This window comes from Vicia villosa, unplaced genomic scaffold, assembly GCF_029867415.1.
Source record: "Vicia villosa cultivar HV-30 ecotype Madison, WI unplaced genomic scaffold, Vvil1.0 ctg.000032F_1_1_3, whole genome shotgun sequence".
In the NCBI taxonomy this organism is placed as follows: Eukaryota; Viridiplantae; Streptophyta; class Magnoliopsida; order Fabales; family Fabaceae; genus Vicia; species Vicia villosa.
In genome coordinates, this window is record NW_026704967.1 from 283920 (window position 1) to 302186 (window position 18267).

Below are 18267 nucleotides of genomic sequence, written 5' to 3' on the forward strand. Positions count from 1 at the left end.
AAATAGTTTATTGTCACAAAATTATCCGGATAAATTAGAAATTATAAAATAAAATAATATTGTCAAATAATAAACGCTTACATGTATTTTTGGTCCATGTAAGTTATCGAGTTTTTGATTTTGGTTCTTGTAATTTTTTTTTGGTTTGAGTCCCTATATTTCAATTTTGCGTTCGTTTTAGTCCTAAAAATCAAAATCCGCAGGAAAATTCGAAGGAAAATACGTAGAAAACCTGTAAATTTTGACTTTATGGACTAAACGACAAGTAAAAAGTAAGATATAGGGACTCAAATTTAAAAAAAACTTATACGGACGAAAATAAAAAACTCGCTAATTTACCGGGACCAAAAGTTCAAAAAAATAAGATATAAGGATCCATAGGGACTCAAACAAAAAAAACTTACACTGACGAAAATAAAAAATTGCTAACTTACCGGAATCAAAAGTTCTTCTAAGCCAATAATAAAATATAAATAAAATATAAACATATTAACTAAATAATTAATTAACTCTAGGGTATATTGTTGCTAGTTATATCCAGATTTTTTTTACTGCAAAATTTTGTGACCGTTATGATGAAAGCGACGATTTTTTTAGTTACAAATGGTGGGAGCGTTAACTGCAAGGTTTAATTAATAACTGACGCACACACGCGAACATGGAGTTTTAATTTTCCTACTTTTGCTACACCGCCGCACGTCTATATATATAATCCAAAATCTGATTAAACCCTAAAACCCCTTTCTACTCAATCATCTTCTTCCTCACTCCATCACTATTTCGATTCCGATTTAGCTGATTCAGCCGGTAACGCAGTGAAGCAAGATGGTGTACTGTGATCACTGTGTCAGAAACGTTCATGGACAGCGAATCGACGACAGTGTGTTGTGAGTAAACTTTTGTATTTTTATAATTACTGAATCTTTTTATTTTGTTTCTGGTTTGAAATTTTGTTTATGTATGTTGTTGTTGGATTGGATTATTGATGAGTTGATTGTTATTTGAATGTTGTTAGATGTTGTGAGGACTGTGGGAAGGTGTTGGAAGATTACTATTTTTCTCAGGAGGCAACTTTTGTGAAAACTGCTGGTGGAAAGGTAATGAATCCAGGGTTTTTATGCTATCAATAAGATCATTAGAAGTGTTTAAATTTTATCATAATCACTTATAAATCACACATATGAATGATTGTGATGTTTTTGAAGCTATTAAGTTGTTTACTCTGGTCACACATGAAAATTGAATTCTTATAATTGGAATGTTAAATATAAGTTTTAGGACTTGTTTGGATTTAAGAGCAATGGAGTGATATAGGTTACAATTGATTGGACAATTGTTATTTAGATTGGATGGAATTAATTGGATGAACTTCATTCCATTCCTTACCCTACCTATATTTAATATTTTTTAGTTTACATTTAGGGCCTTGTTTTGATTTTTGGTAAGCCATGGAATGATGAGGGTACCATTATTTTGAAGATTATAAGTTCAATGGATTTAGGGCCTGTTTGGATGAGCTTATTTGAGCTTATCTACTGCCATCAGTTTTGTGACACTGTTTGGGAAACTTAATCAAAACAGCTTATGACATTTTTCATAAATATTTTTGAACTTATTTTTATAAATTCTTCAAGATAACTAATGAAAAGTGTTAAGAAATGTGGTTGGGCCTAACTCAACCCTACAAAACCGGCTTGTAAGGTGAGGATTGCCCCCACTTATAAGGACATGTTTAGGCCATATATTGTCCGATGTGGGACTCTTAACACACCCCCTCACGCCCAGGACTAGACAACTGGAGCGTGGAAATAAATGGCGGGTGGCCCGATAGCGGAAACCATAGAAGGTGGCCCACCGGATCTCAAACGAGGCTCTTGATACCATGTTAAGAAATGTGGTTGGGCCTAACTCAACCCTACAAAACCGGCTTGTAAGGTGAGGATTGCCCCCACTTATAAGGACATGTTTAGGCCATATATTGTCCGATGTGGGACTCTTAACAAAAAGAACTAAAAATATATATAAAAACAATTTAAATTTATTTTATTTTTTGTTATAAAAATAGCTTATGCAAGCTTATTCATAAGCTGCAAATAAGCTGTTTATCCAAACAGGACCTTATATAGAGTTCAATGACTTCATTCCACTTTGTACCTTAATGTTCCACCAATTTCCTTTACCTGTTTTTTTTCTTCGCGGGGGATTTTAAGGGATGTGATAGTATGTGAAGTAAGATTGTTCAAGTGGCGGGTCTTGCCCAAAATGTTAGGAGGAGTGGCAGGTGAATTAGACTGAGAAAAGGAGGAACCACATGATCCAATTTTTTGTTGTTGTTATTATCTATTTGAGGTTAGGACAGTGGGACAAAAGACCCTCCGTCAAACGGCGGAGGAACTGGCAAAGTAATAAAATAGAAAAGGAAATTGACTCATCCACTGACTTTCTTTCCTCAAATACATTAAAAAGAAAAGGTGAACACTCCAGTACCTAAAGTTTTGTTGGGTATGTATTCAACATCCAATTAATTAATGACATATTTTTTATACATTAAAAAGAAAAGGTGAACACTCCAGTACCTAAAGTTTTGTTGGGTATGTATTCAACATCCAATTAATTAATGACATATTTTTTATACATTAAAAAGAAAAGGTGAACACTCCAGTACCTAAAGTTTTGTTGGGTATGTATTCAACATCCAATTAATTAATGACATATTTTTTATACATTAAAAAGAAAAGGTGAACACTCCAGTACCTAAAGTTTTGTTGGGTATGTATTCAACATCCAATTAATTAATGACATATTTTTTATACATTAAAAAGAAAAGGTGAACACTCCAGTACCTAAAGTTTTGTTGGGTATGTATTCAACATCCAATTAATTAATGACATATTTTTTATATTTAAAGATTTTATAATAAATTTAAATTTTAAAGTAATTTAGTTTACTGGTACTAGAACCCAGCAAAACTCTTGGGTGCCAAAATATATGTATGTATTTGAGGGGTGCCACGATAATTTCATTCTCCAACGAAGATCCTCCTATAGGTTGTTGTCTTTAATGGCGAGGCTTAAGCTTGCTTCAGATCACGGGCTTAAAGCAAAAAAGTTGTATAATTCTTGGGCATTTCTGTTTGCTACGAAAGGGAATGGAAACTTTTCTATTTCATTGTTGATGGTGTGGAGGTCTTTATTCCATTTCATTCCATTATAGAAGTTATTTTTCTATGAAGTGTATTAATACTATTAGCAATTAATTAATGGTTGAAATCCATTTATTGGCAAGGGGCATGGGTACAAAATATCCAATAAAAAATGAACGTTTTGGAAATAGAAGTGTTGTTGCAAATTCTGTTCTCTCTAGAGATTTTTTTTAAAATATTTTAAAAGACAGTTTTGAATGATTAAATTGGAATGCTAGGGTTTTCTAGAGATAAATATGAGTTTAGTGTCTATAATGGTCAATTTTGTTTTCCTATGCCTATTTTTCCAGACTATCGCTTTAGTTGGTATCATTGCATCCCTTAATTTCCTTATTTGTTTGTTTTGTATAGAGCCAATTATCAGGCAATTTTGTAAATGGGGTTCGTGTTGGAATTTCCGAATCACGTGCAAGGACTTTAGATAAAGGTATTACTTGTTATGCATCATTAGTAATTTACAACATGAGTGCAGTTAAATGTATTTGTCATAATACTTTTTACTGCATAATATAACATGTTGTTTTCATTCGACCTATGATTCCTTGTACATAACTATTGAATGGGTTATTGTGTTAGTCTTCATATTTTGAATTCTGTTATTTATGTACCTATTTGTTTATGATTCCCTGTACATAGCTATTGAATGAGTTATTGTGTTAGTCTTCATATTTTGAATTCTGTTATATGTGTACCTATTTGTTTTATTCAGTTTGTTGTAATAATGAATTGCGATGTTTGAAGTTTATACCGAGATACGGAAAGTAAAATATATTTTAAAAATACAAATTACTGCAAATGTCATTGTTAGTATGAGCTGCTGATGAGAATTATGTGAAAACATATGTGAAGGTATAAAAATGAACTGTGAACAATTGTGTTACTAGTGCTTCTACAAAATAAGAAATGATACTATAATATTTGTCTTTTGTTAGAAGATCTACGGATTCCATAATAATGAGAGAAGATCGTAATAATGAGAGAAGATTAGAAGGAGGGTAGTCCAACAACTAGAGGTAGAGAAAAACCTATAAAAACTATTAGCAAAACTATTAAGAAAGATCGCGAGATTAATGAGTTGGATAATAAAAACATGGTTTGATAAAACATTAAGGTGAAGTTTGATCCATGTAGATGACCCCACTGTGATAAGGCTTGGTTGTTGTTGTTGTGTCTTTTCTTAGAAGACGAGACAGAAAGACTGAACAGTCATAGAAACTAATTCTTAGAAGGTTTGGTTGTTGCTATTGTGTCTTTTCTTAGAGGACGAGAGACAGAAAAATTGAACATAATCATAGAAACTGATTCTGTTTTTATTAGGATTTTCAGTTTATCATTACAATTTTTTTTTTTGTTTCGAGAAGGTCTTACTTATAAATGCTGTCACAACCAGATCAGAGTGACTTGAGGTGATATAATTTACTTAACCTAGCAGGCTGTGATGTAAGCATTTCACAAGCATAGGGGACACAAATACAGCATTCATATTACATTTAGTTATACTATACTACGGCAATACCTTTACATTTAATAATGTAATATAAATACCTCTACATTTAATAATGTAATATTGTTTATAATGTGTCAATTTTCTCTGGAATTGCAGCTAGAGATTTTATGAAAAATCTAAGTGTCGGCCTTGGAGTGGAAGATAATAGTATAGTTGAGGAAGCTTTGGCCTTTTATACAGTATGTTATTTTTTGAACTTCATTGCTGTTAGAGTTGGCTTCTTTTAGTATACATTCATGCAAAGACCTTTATTTATTTATTGAATTCCCGTATGCCTAGTGAAGATAGCACTAGAGAAAAATTTTACAAAGGGACGTAGATCAGAACAAGTACAAGCTTCTTGCCTCTATCTTGCATACCGGTAAGATATCTTTACTTTGCAGGTTGCACTAAGAAGTACTTCTAAAGTTTTACATTCATTTTTCATTCGGTAGTTAAATAAAAGTTTTTAAGTATGCACTAATGCGGATGGAATAGCAAATCTCTTGGCTTAGTAACATATCGATAACAAACTCTGTTAGCATCTTAAAATTTTAGCTTTAGGCCTAACTCGACCCCACAAAATCAGCCTGATGGGATAAGACTACCCATACCTTATAAAGGTTATCTAAACTATATTTCTAGTCATTGTGGGATTCTCAACCAAGGTAGTTAAATTCATATAAAATAGTACAAACAAAATAAAGAAAACCTTAGATCAGACTTCAAATACTTACATAAATTTAAATTCATAAATATAAGTAAATTATAAACATAAATAAGTTAAGGGAAAAGCTAACATGTGCCCCAAGGGCACAAGTTAATAAGATATTTATAGAATTTTTTTTTTGGAACTTGTGCATTCAGTGTATCGAAACTTTAAATATAATTTTATTGTATTTAATTATATTTAACTTTTTCTAATTATAGTATCCTTAACATGTGCCCTTAGGGCACATGTTAGCATGACCCATAAGTTAATAAATAAAGTCATTTAAAGATGCTGTCAAAAGGTAGAAGCATAGAAAAGCCAGCGCATAAGGTACAGAAGTATTGCTTGTATTTTAATATTTAGACTATGTAAAAAAATATGAATAGAGGAACATCTTTTAATTAACCCCTAAAACCTTATTTTTAAACATAAGTAAGTTAACAAATAAAGTCATTCAAAGATGGGCACATGTTTTATTTAACCCCTAAAATCTTATTTTTAAACATAAGTAAGTTATAAACATAGGTCAATAAATAAAGTCATTCAAAGATGCAGTCGAGAGGTCGACACAGAAAAAAGCCTGCGCCTAAGGTACTGAAGTGTTGCTTATACTTTAATATAGAAGATATGTATCAAAATATGGATAGAGGCACATGTTTTAATTAACCCATAAAACCCTATTTTTAAAAATGAACCCGTGATCAAAACAGCTGTTTTTAACTCGTAAATAGAGAAAAAGTCGTCTTTCTCATTTGGCGTGAATGAAGCAGGTTGTCTCTGTTACCCTAGTGTGCCCCACTGTCGTCGTAGCGCCCAGACATGAATCATAGATACTCAAACAGAAATTGCAAATTATACGATTCTGTGATTAACTTGTACGATTCCACCTGATTTCACCAAAATCTGATTGTTCCTACACTCTTCATCGTTGAGGGAAAGCATAAATGTTGAATCGTGTGTTTTTGTGAATAAAGACACGCTTTTATTTACAATGGACTGCTTTGGGACGACGATTACAAACTGAAAAACATTGTTAGTTAGCAAATTTTTGCCAAGGATATTTATTAGTGAAATGATTAGCTAGTGAGTAGTAAATGATGGTCGGTAGTGTTTTGTGAATGTGGCTCTTAACTTCAAATGCAGCATTTGCTTAATGGGACTTTTTTTATTCAATGATGATATCATCAAATGACTAATCTTACCATCTCTAAATTATTGACATTCATTTTAATGCTAAAATTATATTTCTTGCAGGGATAAAAATAAGCCATACCTTCTTATTGATTTTTCAAATTCTTTAACGACAAATGTGTGAGTATGCATTAATACTATTTTTATCTTGGCTGATTTCAACTTTTGTGTTTTTAATGTTTTATTTGTTCTCTTCAATGTCTGTCATGCAGTTATGTGCTCGGCGCAGTTTTTTTGCAGCTTTGTAAAGTGTTAAGGCTTGAAAATCATCCGATTGTTCAAAAGCTTGTTGACCCCAGTCTTTTTATTTACAAATTTACAAATAGTAAGCACCTTTTTTAAGTTTTATTCGTTTAGTCATACCATTAAAATATGATTTGCATAATGTTGTCAATAGTGTGTATATAATTTTCTGAATATTATTTCAGAAGTGATTAGAATACAATCTCTAAACTGTTTAAATAGACTATACTATACTTAATGAGCCAAATTAACAGACTGATTACAATCTATACAAATTGTTAGAATTAGTCTCATGTAAATTATAAATTGTTTTACCATCCCAAATTAGTTACTAACGGGATTGGAATTAGCAATTGCATTAATGTGTATTTATTATAGATACAATATAAATACATCCCTGTGCAGTCTAATTAGAGATAAAAATTAAGAAAATGGATTGGAATTAGCAATTGCATTAATGTGTATTTATTATAGATACAATATAAATACATCCCTGTGCAGTCTAATTAGAGATAAAAATTAAGAAAATTAAATGGTATAAGTAATGGTTCAATCCTTGCGACCTTTTCCCCCTCAATGCGCGAGTACAACGATGCCTTTCTCTCCATAACTCATGCACCACACCGCACAAACTTCTCTGTGTGCGGGCCCGTGCAATCTAGTGCCAATACCTTTACATTTGGTTTGCGATCCTTAAGCCAAAGTAACACTAGCAAGTGATACTCCTATGAATCTCAATATGAAGGTACTACTAGGTTGGTGAATCAAGCCTTAATGATACTCCTATGCTATTGATATACCTGACAAATTCAACATGCTTGATTAACGACCAAGTGATACTCCTATGGTGGGTGTCAATATCTTGCAATGTTGTCGATGGCGGTCCATGGCGGAGAGCCAAAATCCCGCCATACCAGCTACTTTGAGGCATCGTTATTGCGGAAAAACCCGCAATAGCCGCCGGCATTTACCATTGTGGAAATCCCAAAAACCTCCACGTATATCCGCCGTAGCGGCCATGACGGGGAAATTTGATAACACTGATGTCTTGTTGAAAAACTTAATTACCTTACAGTGACTTGGTAGTAAGTCAATTTCTGAACGCTATTCCACATTCACCTCCTCCTCTAGGTCTCCATGCAAAAACACATTTTTGACCTCAAGCTGGCATTGTTCCCACTTGATTTGGCCAACAAGAGGTAGTAGCATTCAAATAGTATTCATTTTTTTCCACAGAAGCAAATGTCTCCTTCGTATGTCTGAGTCTGAGTGTATCCTCTTCACCATTAGTCCAGCCCTGTGTAAATCAAGAGTGCCATCTAAGTTATAATTGATTGTCATAGATTTACCCGCATCCAACGACTTTCTTGTCTTCTGCCTCTCAAAATCTTCCAAGTCTCATCTCTCTCAAGTGCTTTTATTTTCTCATCCATAGCTTGAAACCAATTTTTTAAATCTTTCAATGCTTCTTGAACAAATGATAAAAATATGATGCTGAAGGAAAATATGTTTTTAAAATTCTGTATAGCCTATTGAATTCATACATAGGATATAAATGGCCTAGGGAGTACAAGTAATTAAGAAAACTAATTAACTTATATTTACAAGGAAATATAATATGGTTGTGTAAATAAGAATAAATGTATTCATATAATACAACTATAAAAGTTGTATTGCTGTCTCTTATTAAAAGCTGCAAAAATTTCCCTTAGTGGGTGCAGATCAGAACCCCCCCCCCCCCCCCCCCCCCCCAAGTTGGGTCATAGATGTCTTATTTACAACCAACATCCCCAACTTTTATCTTAAGTTTCATATTTGCACATGATTATTTTTAATGAAAAGTAGACCCGACTTTTTCTCTATTTTTGAGCAATTTTATCATGAAATTAAATCTCAATTGGGTGTGTGATAGGACCCCAATTACCTTTGGGCCAAATGATGAGATGTTACAGAGTGTAAGCGAGGAAGAAAAAGAGGGGAGAGAAGGATACGGTTAAGGGTAATGCATAGCTGGCAGTTTATTATGGATAGTGGGTTATAAGAAGTGAGCGAGGGAATAAGGGGGACATTCTAGAAGCTTTTTGTTAGAGAAAGGGAAGAGAATTATTCTCTAAAGGGTCATATAGGTCAGTTGTAGAGAGTCATCTCTCACCTGAATATTCATATCAGTATATTCCCAATTTATTCACTGTTATTTTACTGTTATATCTACCAATGTCAAATTTCTACCTAATAAGAGGGAACCTCTATCAGATTCGGGAGTTATAGAAGATTAGTTGTGAAATTGAACTATCTCACAGTCATTTGTCTAGACATTTCCTTTGCAGTTAGTGTGGTAAGTCAGTTCTTAAATTCTCCTTGTCAAGAAAGAATACTTAGATGCTGTAACCTAGATTCTGAAATGCGTCAAAGGTGGTCTAATTTATGAAGATAGATGACATGATCAAATAGTTGGAGAAAATTTGGTATCTTGGAAAAGTAAAAAACGAAATATAGTTTGCAAGATCCAACGCTGAGGCAGAATCCAGGACTATGACATAGTAACATGTGAGTTCATTTGGTTGAAATAGTTACTTAACATGCTACAATTTGAAAAGGCAATACCAATGACACTAGATATCAGGCTGCATTACATATGACCTAAAATCCAGTTTTTCATTAGATGACCAAGCATATTGAGATAAACTGTCATTTTGTCGGAGAGAATATTGAGTCAGGTGACAATGTCCCAGGTTTTGTCAATTCCAATGATCAATTGGTGGATGTTTTCACAAAATCACCCCGAGGTCCTAGAATATGTGTAGCAAATTTGATGCATTTGATTGATATGCTTCTGCTTGGGGGGGAAATGTTGATATATAAGTATAGGAATATTCTGTAAATATATTCTAGCATATTCCCTAGTAATTGAAGCTGCTGATTGTATATTGATTTACTCCTGAGTCTATATGATAGAACTCTGGTGTAGTTGAGACACAAGGTTCCATCATATATATATCTTTCATTTTCTCTCATTCAAAATTTTCTCTCGAGTAAGAAACATAATTAGATTGATTTTCATGTAGATTTGTTAAAGCAAAGGAATGTGCCTGTCTCTGAAACTGCACTGAATATTATTGCCAGCATGAAACGTGACTGGATGCAGGTAACTTGATGTTGATCTAGCATTTTTCTTAGCTCTTATTGCTTTTGGGAAAGGATGATTGTTCGTTCTTTGTGTCATGATGATATTGCTAATGTTCGAAAAACAGACAGGGAGGAAGCCTAGCGGATTATGCGGTGCAGCATTATACATGTCTGCTCTTGCACATGGGTTTACATGCTCTAAGTCAGATATTGTAAGTTAAGGTTTCAGTTTCTGCCTTGTTCTTAATTTTATTACTACTCTTTGCTGATAGGGTCCCGTCAATGCTTGGGTTGTTGCACATCATTTAAGTTTCTTTTCTCCTTTGCTCTCATTTTCTACAAAGGCTTTATTTGAAAGTCATACAGTGAGGAAGTGAGGGAAAATGATAAAAAATGCAATAATTATGTTGTGAGAATTACATGATAAACGATAAATCTGATTTCATGTGATGATGTATTTATATAGAGATCACATGGATCTGTAATTGCAAAGTGATTAATATAGAGATCACATGGATTGTAATTGGAAGGTGATTATGGATTTCACTAGGGTTCGATCCCTGGTGATGACGTCCAACCTATCAATCTCGGTTTCTGCCAGTTGGGCTAGGATTTACGGACACCATCTTAGTTTTTACTATTACGCTATTTCAGTTTTTGCTAGCAGACGTAGCAGAATAGTGAAAAAAAATAGAATTTTAGATTTAAAAAAAAATACTCTACTTGTCTTGTATAATGCTTGATTGGATTTGCTAATTTGCAATGCAGCTAAGAATCGTCCATGTATGTGAAGCAACATTGACCAAGCGGCTGGTAGAGTTTGAGAATACAGAGTCCTCCAGTCTGACAGTATGTTTCTTATACCTGTTTTTTTTTTTTTTAAATGCTAGTTTTATGATGGTATCGTGCCAGACAAATTATTAGCTTGAAATAAGTTCTACGAATTGATGTATGTTCTGTATATTGCTCTGTTGTACCTTATATCCTGTTGTTGTGACTTATAAATATAATTGTTATTCAACATTTTATGCATCCTTTTTTCTTTCTCTGCTTCTAAAATGGTGCATGTAAATTTTACTCAACCCATTTAAAAAAAAAAATCAAAGTCAATAATGAATAAAGTGATTTGTTAGTTGTTTAATAATGTTACAATGCTTTTCTTTTTCATAAGTAATGTGTTACACAGATGAGGTCATGGTTATCTGAGTAATCTGAATGAGCATAAGCATATCTTGTTTTTGTTTAGATGTTCCAAATCCATTCATGAAAGGGCATTAAGCTCTTAATATTTTTGTGCTACAGTTTTTTGGATCCAGTCTCTTCCAGTTTAACCAGAGGTCTTGGGTTTGGACCAGGCCCTGAGCTTGAACCCGACCCTGGGCATGCAACAATGTTAATCTCTTGAGGGAGAATTTTGCTGCCACCTATTGTGGTTCTCTTCTGCTCGATAATCTCTGCAGTTGCACGCAGAGGATACTCGGTCTATACCAAAACACTATGATGAACTCTCATTGGATAAAAGACTAATTTACCATTACACTCAATGTTTTATTCCTTTAAATAGCTTTCGAAAATATGTTGTACCTCACAATTGATGCTCTTGCCACAAACCTTAAATATCTGAAGTTTGAATGTTTGTAAACTTTGATGCATCTTCAGATTTTTAGTGCTCCAAGATTTGATTAATGAATATTTTAAGTTTACCGAGTGCGTGTTAGCTGCTAAGTGTAAAGCCCGTTGTACATATCTATCTTAAACCTTAAATCCTAAATGCTGCTAATTGTAAAGCTCATTGTACATATCTATCTTAGACCTCAAGTTCACCTTTTTTGAGCTGAAAATAGAAGACATTATGTTCAATTCAGTTTTGATGTGTTGTAATTCAGTTCATGGCCTCTTTCTTTTTCTTTTTCTTTTTCACTTCTATTCGTTTTAAATGTTTTAAAAGATAAATTTCATCAAAATGTTATGGTTACAGATTGATGAGTTGAATGCAATGGCAAAAGAGCATGAAAAAACTCCAATTAAAATACCAAATGGTGAACTGAACAAATGTAATTCAGAGGATCAAGAACTACTGTGTGAACACAAGGGTAGTGGAATGCCCTATTTTGCACTTGGATTATGTGAAGCATGTTACAGGGATGTGAGTAATCTCTTCCGCATGCATTACTTATGTCTTTTTCTGAATTTCTTAACTACTCACTCTTACCATTTATTGTTCTACTGATTATTACAGTTTGATACACTCTCTGGTGGACTTGATGGTGGTTTAGATCCTCCTGCATTCCAGCGTGCTGAGAGGGATAGAATGATAAAGTCAAATTCTGAGGAGAATGCTAATAAATTGGATGATGTAAGTACAACTAGTGTTTATGGCAGTATGAATTTTCTTTTGTCTGCATCACAAAGGCACAAACTTCAGATATGCTCATACCTTTTCAAGTACTAATAAGATTTGTAGGTACTATAGTCTTAGATGAATGTTCCCTTGATAAAGTGAGTACCAAGTGCTTTGAAGGCGTGAGTGTTTGACACGTGTCGGTGTCCGACACGCCTTGAAGGCGTGAGTGTTAGACATGTGTCTGTGTCCGACACCCATACAACACCAACACACATGGTTACATTCAATCACTTGTAGTTTCTTAAATTATTATCATTTTCTGTGTGTTAGTGTTGGTGTCGTATCTTGTTTCCGTATCTATGTCAGTGCTTTATAGGTCATATTACTGTAAGTGGACTTTAACATTGACTTGTTACTACCATGAACATATGTAAACCCGTTGTCTACTTATCTTCTGCTAGAATAAAATTTTAGCATGTTAGTTACATGAACATGTTAAGGTATCAAACCACATATGTGAGCAACTGAGCATCTAACACCAATCCCATCATCAAAGAACCATCAACTAACACAATTTAAATATCGGGTTTTTTGTTTGTTTGTACTATTGATTAGTTGGCAAAGGATTCAAATGGTGCATACGAGAGCCAAATAGAGTTTCATGCTGCCTCTGAGCCTAAAAGTATTGGTGGGTGCTTTTATTTCTCTCAATGAAGGCTAGTATAATTTCTCAGCTTACAATTTTTAAATCTAGTTTGCTTGAAATTCTTTCAGGGAGTGATGAAGGATATATGGCCACTAAGGACGTTGAGCATGATAAGTCACAAATAGAAGGTGACATGAATGCAAAAACTCAAGATGAATCAGAAAGTCTCTCTGATATTGATGATCAGGAGGTGATTAACAAGTTCCATGCTTCCTGCATTGCCTTTCCTAAGCCATGTTGATATTGTTCATCATTGACTATTTTAAGATTTTTGTTAGCATTGATTTTCTATGTTTGTTCATTATAATTGATAGAAAAATCTACGTGAAATATGAATATTCTCAAACGGTCTAAATGGAACAAAGTAATGTAAGTTTATGTAGGAAGATAGATTATGCCTTGGGGGGTGTCTAAATATATATTTGCCAAGTGTGTGCGGGGTTAGCTTATTTTTGGGGGTAAGAAGGTCTTTTCCTGCCTTTTGGTATATATTCTTTGAAAGCGTTTCAGAAAAATCAATTTTTTTGTACACATTTAAGCTAAAGCAAAATTTCCAAATTCCTTAGTCCCAAATCTCATCCTAATCCCAATTTTCTCTGTTTTTTGGCTATCTGAACATATGAACATAGTGTTAATCTAAATACCCTTGCATTAAATTTGATTTCTTTTAGAAAACAAAAGATTCAGATTTTCTGATTGTTTTTTTTGTTCAATGTTATTGAAAAAATATTATGAGGGGTTTTTTGTTAGGTGGTGCTACTACTATGGCTATGAGATATGACCACTTCATTAATGGGAATCTAAACCTCGAGTCCATCATACAAAATGACAGGGAGGTATAGGAAGATGTTAGCCATAGGATCGAATCCATGCGAATAAACGATCAAAAGAGAGTTAGATATGAATGCTCTATTTGTAGAGATGATTCATGAAAGAAAATTATGTTGTAGTTTGATCCATGCAGTAGTTGTAAAATGTTTTGATGACTTTCATGTTATTTATTGTGATACCTTCCACTCTTTTGGGAAGACCATTGGATACTAGATATTTAAATCTGCATTTTGATGTCGCTGCTGTCTTTCTAAATCCTCAATTTTTATGGCATTCAAAATTTTGCTTGATAGCAAAATTTTATTACTTGCTAGTCGATCGAGTTAGGGATCTAGACGCAAATCCTGCTTTTATAACTGACTTTTAACAGCAATATTCCCATTTCTTGTTCTTGCATTCGTGCTCGTCTTCCCTAATATTTTTCATTATTTTTAATTCTCTAGAAGATTCGGGATGTTGAATCAATATTGAAATCTTATTCTTCTTGTAGCTTGATTTAAATCCCTAGTTGAACGAGTTAGGGATCTAGAAACAAATCCTGATTTTACAGCCAACTTTTAACAGAAATAATCCCATTTATTGTTCTTGTATTTGTCTTCCTTAATATTTATTATTATTTTTTATTCTCTAGAAGATTCGGGATGTTGAGTCAATATTGAGATCTTATTCTTCTTGTAGCTTGATTTAAATCCCTAGGAAATTGTAATCTTCTATTTTTATTAAGTTCTTGACAATTTTGCAATTTGTCAATTATTTTAAGTACTTGTGTCATTTTGTGACTTGCTATCTGTTAAGTTGTGTGACCTGCTATCGTGCTGACTATCCCTTGTATGCTGCATAGGTTGATGGCTACCTTCACAATGAGGAGGAAAAGCGTTACAAAAAAGAGATATGGGAATTTAATAATCGAGAGTATCTTGAGGTACTGAAGATTTTTTTTTCTACATGCTTGGATTGTGTCTTCCCCTGATTTGTTATTTCAGAGTCTGGCTTGTGTAGAAAGTTAATGTGGACTGGATCTCACTCTACCTTCCATTCTCTTACAGGAACAAGCTATCAAGGAAGCAGCTATAGCAGCTGAAATGAAAAAATTAGAGGAAGAATTAAAAAATTGTTCTCCTGAATCTCGTGCAGCAAGAGAGCTTGCTGCTGAAGCTGCTGAAGCTGTGGCAAAATCTAGAAAGGTAACTTTGGAATTAGTTTTCTGGTGTGTCTCCTGTGTGTGTAAAATGAAACTACTAGAGTCTTATTACTGAGCAATTTACAGTTACCTGTGCACTATTTGTTTATTGGTATTCTAGTCTGTTACATAAACTGTACTGGTAAGTTCCAAACATTTGGGGAGCTTTCTCTTAAAAGCTAGCTATCAAGGCAGAAGAAACACTACACTTAAATACTCCACCAGACATCTCATACTTCACTCGATGTGGGTCTTCGACACCCCATAATATCCAAGTCCCTATCATAGCACTGCTCCTGATAGCTGATGTCCTGACAGCTACACTCTAGGACGTTTTACTCACTTTCTGGTCAGCCCCTCCGTAGATAGCCATTCCCGGTTACTGGCAACCAAATCTTATACTAAATAACCGGACAACCTGCCCAATAGAGTAAATACTGAATTATACAATTAACAGAGGGGAATACTCTAAAGTTACAATACAACAGCGACTTACAAGTCACAGTAAATGGAGATGTAACCTCCTTGTAGAAACGATACAACTAGTTTAGATAGAAGAACTAATATTCTCAATGATTGACAATTTTCCTTCTGAGATTTTTCTCATAACCAGCCCTTTCCCTATCTTTATCCATGTCCAACAAATATTCACCCTGTTAGGCTGGATTGTAATAATATCTTCTCTAGGACGTTCACAAATATACTGAATCGATGATGATCACATAATGATTGAGCATCTGAAAATGTGTCTCAATAGGTAAAGCGGTGCGTTTTCTAGTATATTATTTTTTCTTCTATGCTGCATAAACTGTGACCTGGCATAGAAGTCATAAAACTTTTAAAAATATTTTTACTCTGCTTATTTGTAGGAAATGAGGCAGAAACGAGCTCTAGAGGCAAAAAGTTTGGGTCCTGCTAAATCTGCTGTAGAGGCAACGAGCCGAATGTTGAAAACAAAGGTATTTATTAGGAACACAGACAAATTGAAACAATTTGTTTATGTTTATTAAACTCAATAATCATTATGATGCCCACTCTTTTGTTTTGATACATTTTATTTTCTAGTGAAGTGTCTTTATCTCCTTATATGTAGTTTTACTAATAGTAGTCTTTTTTAATGTGTCTTAATAGTTTCTGAAACCTATGATCTTTATTTGAATAGGTCTTTTTTAATGTCTCCTAATAGTTTCTGAAACCTATGATCATTATTTGAATAGGTCTTGTTTGGCTAGTTCAATTTTCATGAGATTAGGCTCATGAAATATTCAGTCATATTCCATCTATGTCCCTAGTCTAAATTATGAAATTCAATGATGATTATATGAACGAATTTTGGTGCTAAACGTGTTTGGGTGTTTAAAACTGTCTAGAAAACTCTGACTCCATTGTTTTTTTAGTAGGACTTCTGTACCTCTATCACTTAACTCATAACTCAAATATCAGCATGATTAAAAAAAATTAGCACTTGTTTTGGTGCACCTATACTCTATCCATGCTTGACGACATCCACACCCCCGAGTTTTTTATTTTAAAGAAATGGAAGTGCAACAATGAGAGGTATAGCCATTTCTGAGTTTGCACAAATATAACTATTAATAAAGAAGATAACTCTTGGAAGTTAGGGTTAAGTGTTGCTTTTATCTTGTGTTGCTTTTATCTTTCTTGTGTTGCATATGTGATGACGCCACATTCATACTTGTTATCTGTGTTACATATTTCATTTTGTACAATAAATATGATTTGTTGATTGCGCTACTAGAATCTTCTGAAAATGTTGGTTATATTTATTTTTAATGATACCTTTTTGGCATCTATCATTTGCAGAAACTCAGCTCCAAAGTCAATTATGATTCCTTGAAGAAATTATTTGAAGAACCTGTAATTCTCTCCTTTACCTGTTTTTGCTATCTCTATTTATTTCCTCGATTGTTCGGTATGTATAGTTGTAAGTTGTATAGCAACTTCTAGTTGTGTTTATAGTACCATTTTGCAGTATATACATGACACCAATTATAATTGTGTTTATAAAGTTGTCTTTTGAAGAGAAGAATAAACCATTAATACTCACTTTCTTCTATGGTACAAATTGTTATGAACAGACATCTCCACAGAATCAAAAGAAAGTACGATTTGAGTTGCCCACAAAGGATGATGATGATAATTTGGAATTGAAGTCAGACCACAAAACAAAGAATGATGATTATGAATTGGCCGACGAATACGTGGAGGATGATATGAATGGAGAATACAATGATAATTTGTATCCAGTAAATGATTATGATGAGACATACTATGGGGAAGATGGATATGATGGTTTTATGTAAAAGGGTACCTGAAGCTATTCCTTCTTCATTTATCTATCTATCAACTTACAGGAACGTGATCAACATGGTTGGCAGCACCAGGGGAACCAAAGATTGTCGAAAATTTTGGTGTGTTGAGTTCATTGAACAGGCGAGAATCATTGTTCTGTATTTAGTTCATTCCAAAATTTTGTTCATTCATTATTGAGGGCATATGAGTTACAATTACCTCTCTTCATTTATGTATTGTGTTATTTAAACAAAACCTATCACTTATGGCATTAAAATCCGACCCGACCGGATATGCCGACACCGCCCTGAATTTAACAGGAAAAACCGGTTTAATTGGTATGAGGCGGAGAAAACCCAACTTTGAAAATGGGGAAGTGGGATGGAGCAAGGGTGTCGATACCCACCACGCCCCGTGGGCCTGACCTTCTCAAAATCAATAAGTTACTATTGTATTTATTACTCTTATTACATATTAAAGTTAGTGTTCTTTACTAGTCTTATTATATATTGAACTTAAAAAATGTAATTTGTATGATTAATTTATGTTGAACATTTTTATTTAATTTAATCATCAATTTTTGATGCTACGAAGAAATTAAATACAAAGATTTAAAAACACATGACCTGATTTATTTTGATGAAAAAACTATGGTTTCTGGAGGCAGGGTGAATGCTCAATAGTTATTTTCGATTGGATTTGGAGGGGAGGCAAGGGCGGAATAAAGAGACGGGTGTGGGGATGGTAATGTTGAAAACCGTATCCATCCAACCTCGTAATCCATGCTTCTCCACATTTGTTTGGCATTTAAGGTTTTGATGCAACAATGTATAAATATAATTAAAATTGATAATTTTATAAACAGTATTATGAATTTCATAAACTACCATTTATTTTTTAGTAACTAGATAGATCTTTGCTTAGGAAAAAAAA

At 33.6% G+C, this 18267-nt stretch overlaps 1 protein-coding gene across 2 annotated transcripts; it reads left to right on the plus strand.

Annotated features, from left to right (window-relative positions):
• The first annotated feature begins 570 nt into the window (after nt 1-570).
• Nucleotides 571-17899, plus strand: LOC131622570 (uncharacterized). Of its 2 annotated transcripts, XM_058893608.1 has the most exons (19): nt 571-887; nt 1016-1097; nt 3554-3629; nt 4806-4888; nt 4994-5070; nt 6655-6711; nt 6804-6916; nt 9900-9979; nt 10086-10172; nt 10729-10809; nt 11939-12106; nt 12200-12316; nt 12920-12992; nt 13079-13200; nt 14683-14763; nt 14888-15025; nt 15891-15980; nt 16846-16899; nt 17121-17899. In XM_058893608.1, the coding sequence occupies exons 1-19, from the start codon at nt 826-828 to the stop codon at nt 17343-17345; spliced, it is 1866 nt and encodes a 621-aa protein (XP_058749591.1). In that variant the 5' UTR covers nt 571-825; the 3' UTR covers nt 17346-17899. The 2 variants fall into 2 exon arrangements, with proteins under 2 accessions (XP_058749591.1, XP_058749592.1); XM_058893609.1 differs by lacking the exons at nt 571-887; nt 1016-1097 and having other exon boundaries at nt 3573-3629; nt 4989-5070.
• Nucleotides 17900-18267: the final 368 nt, after the last annotated feature.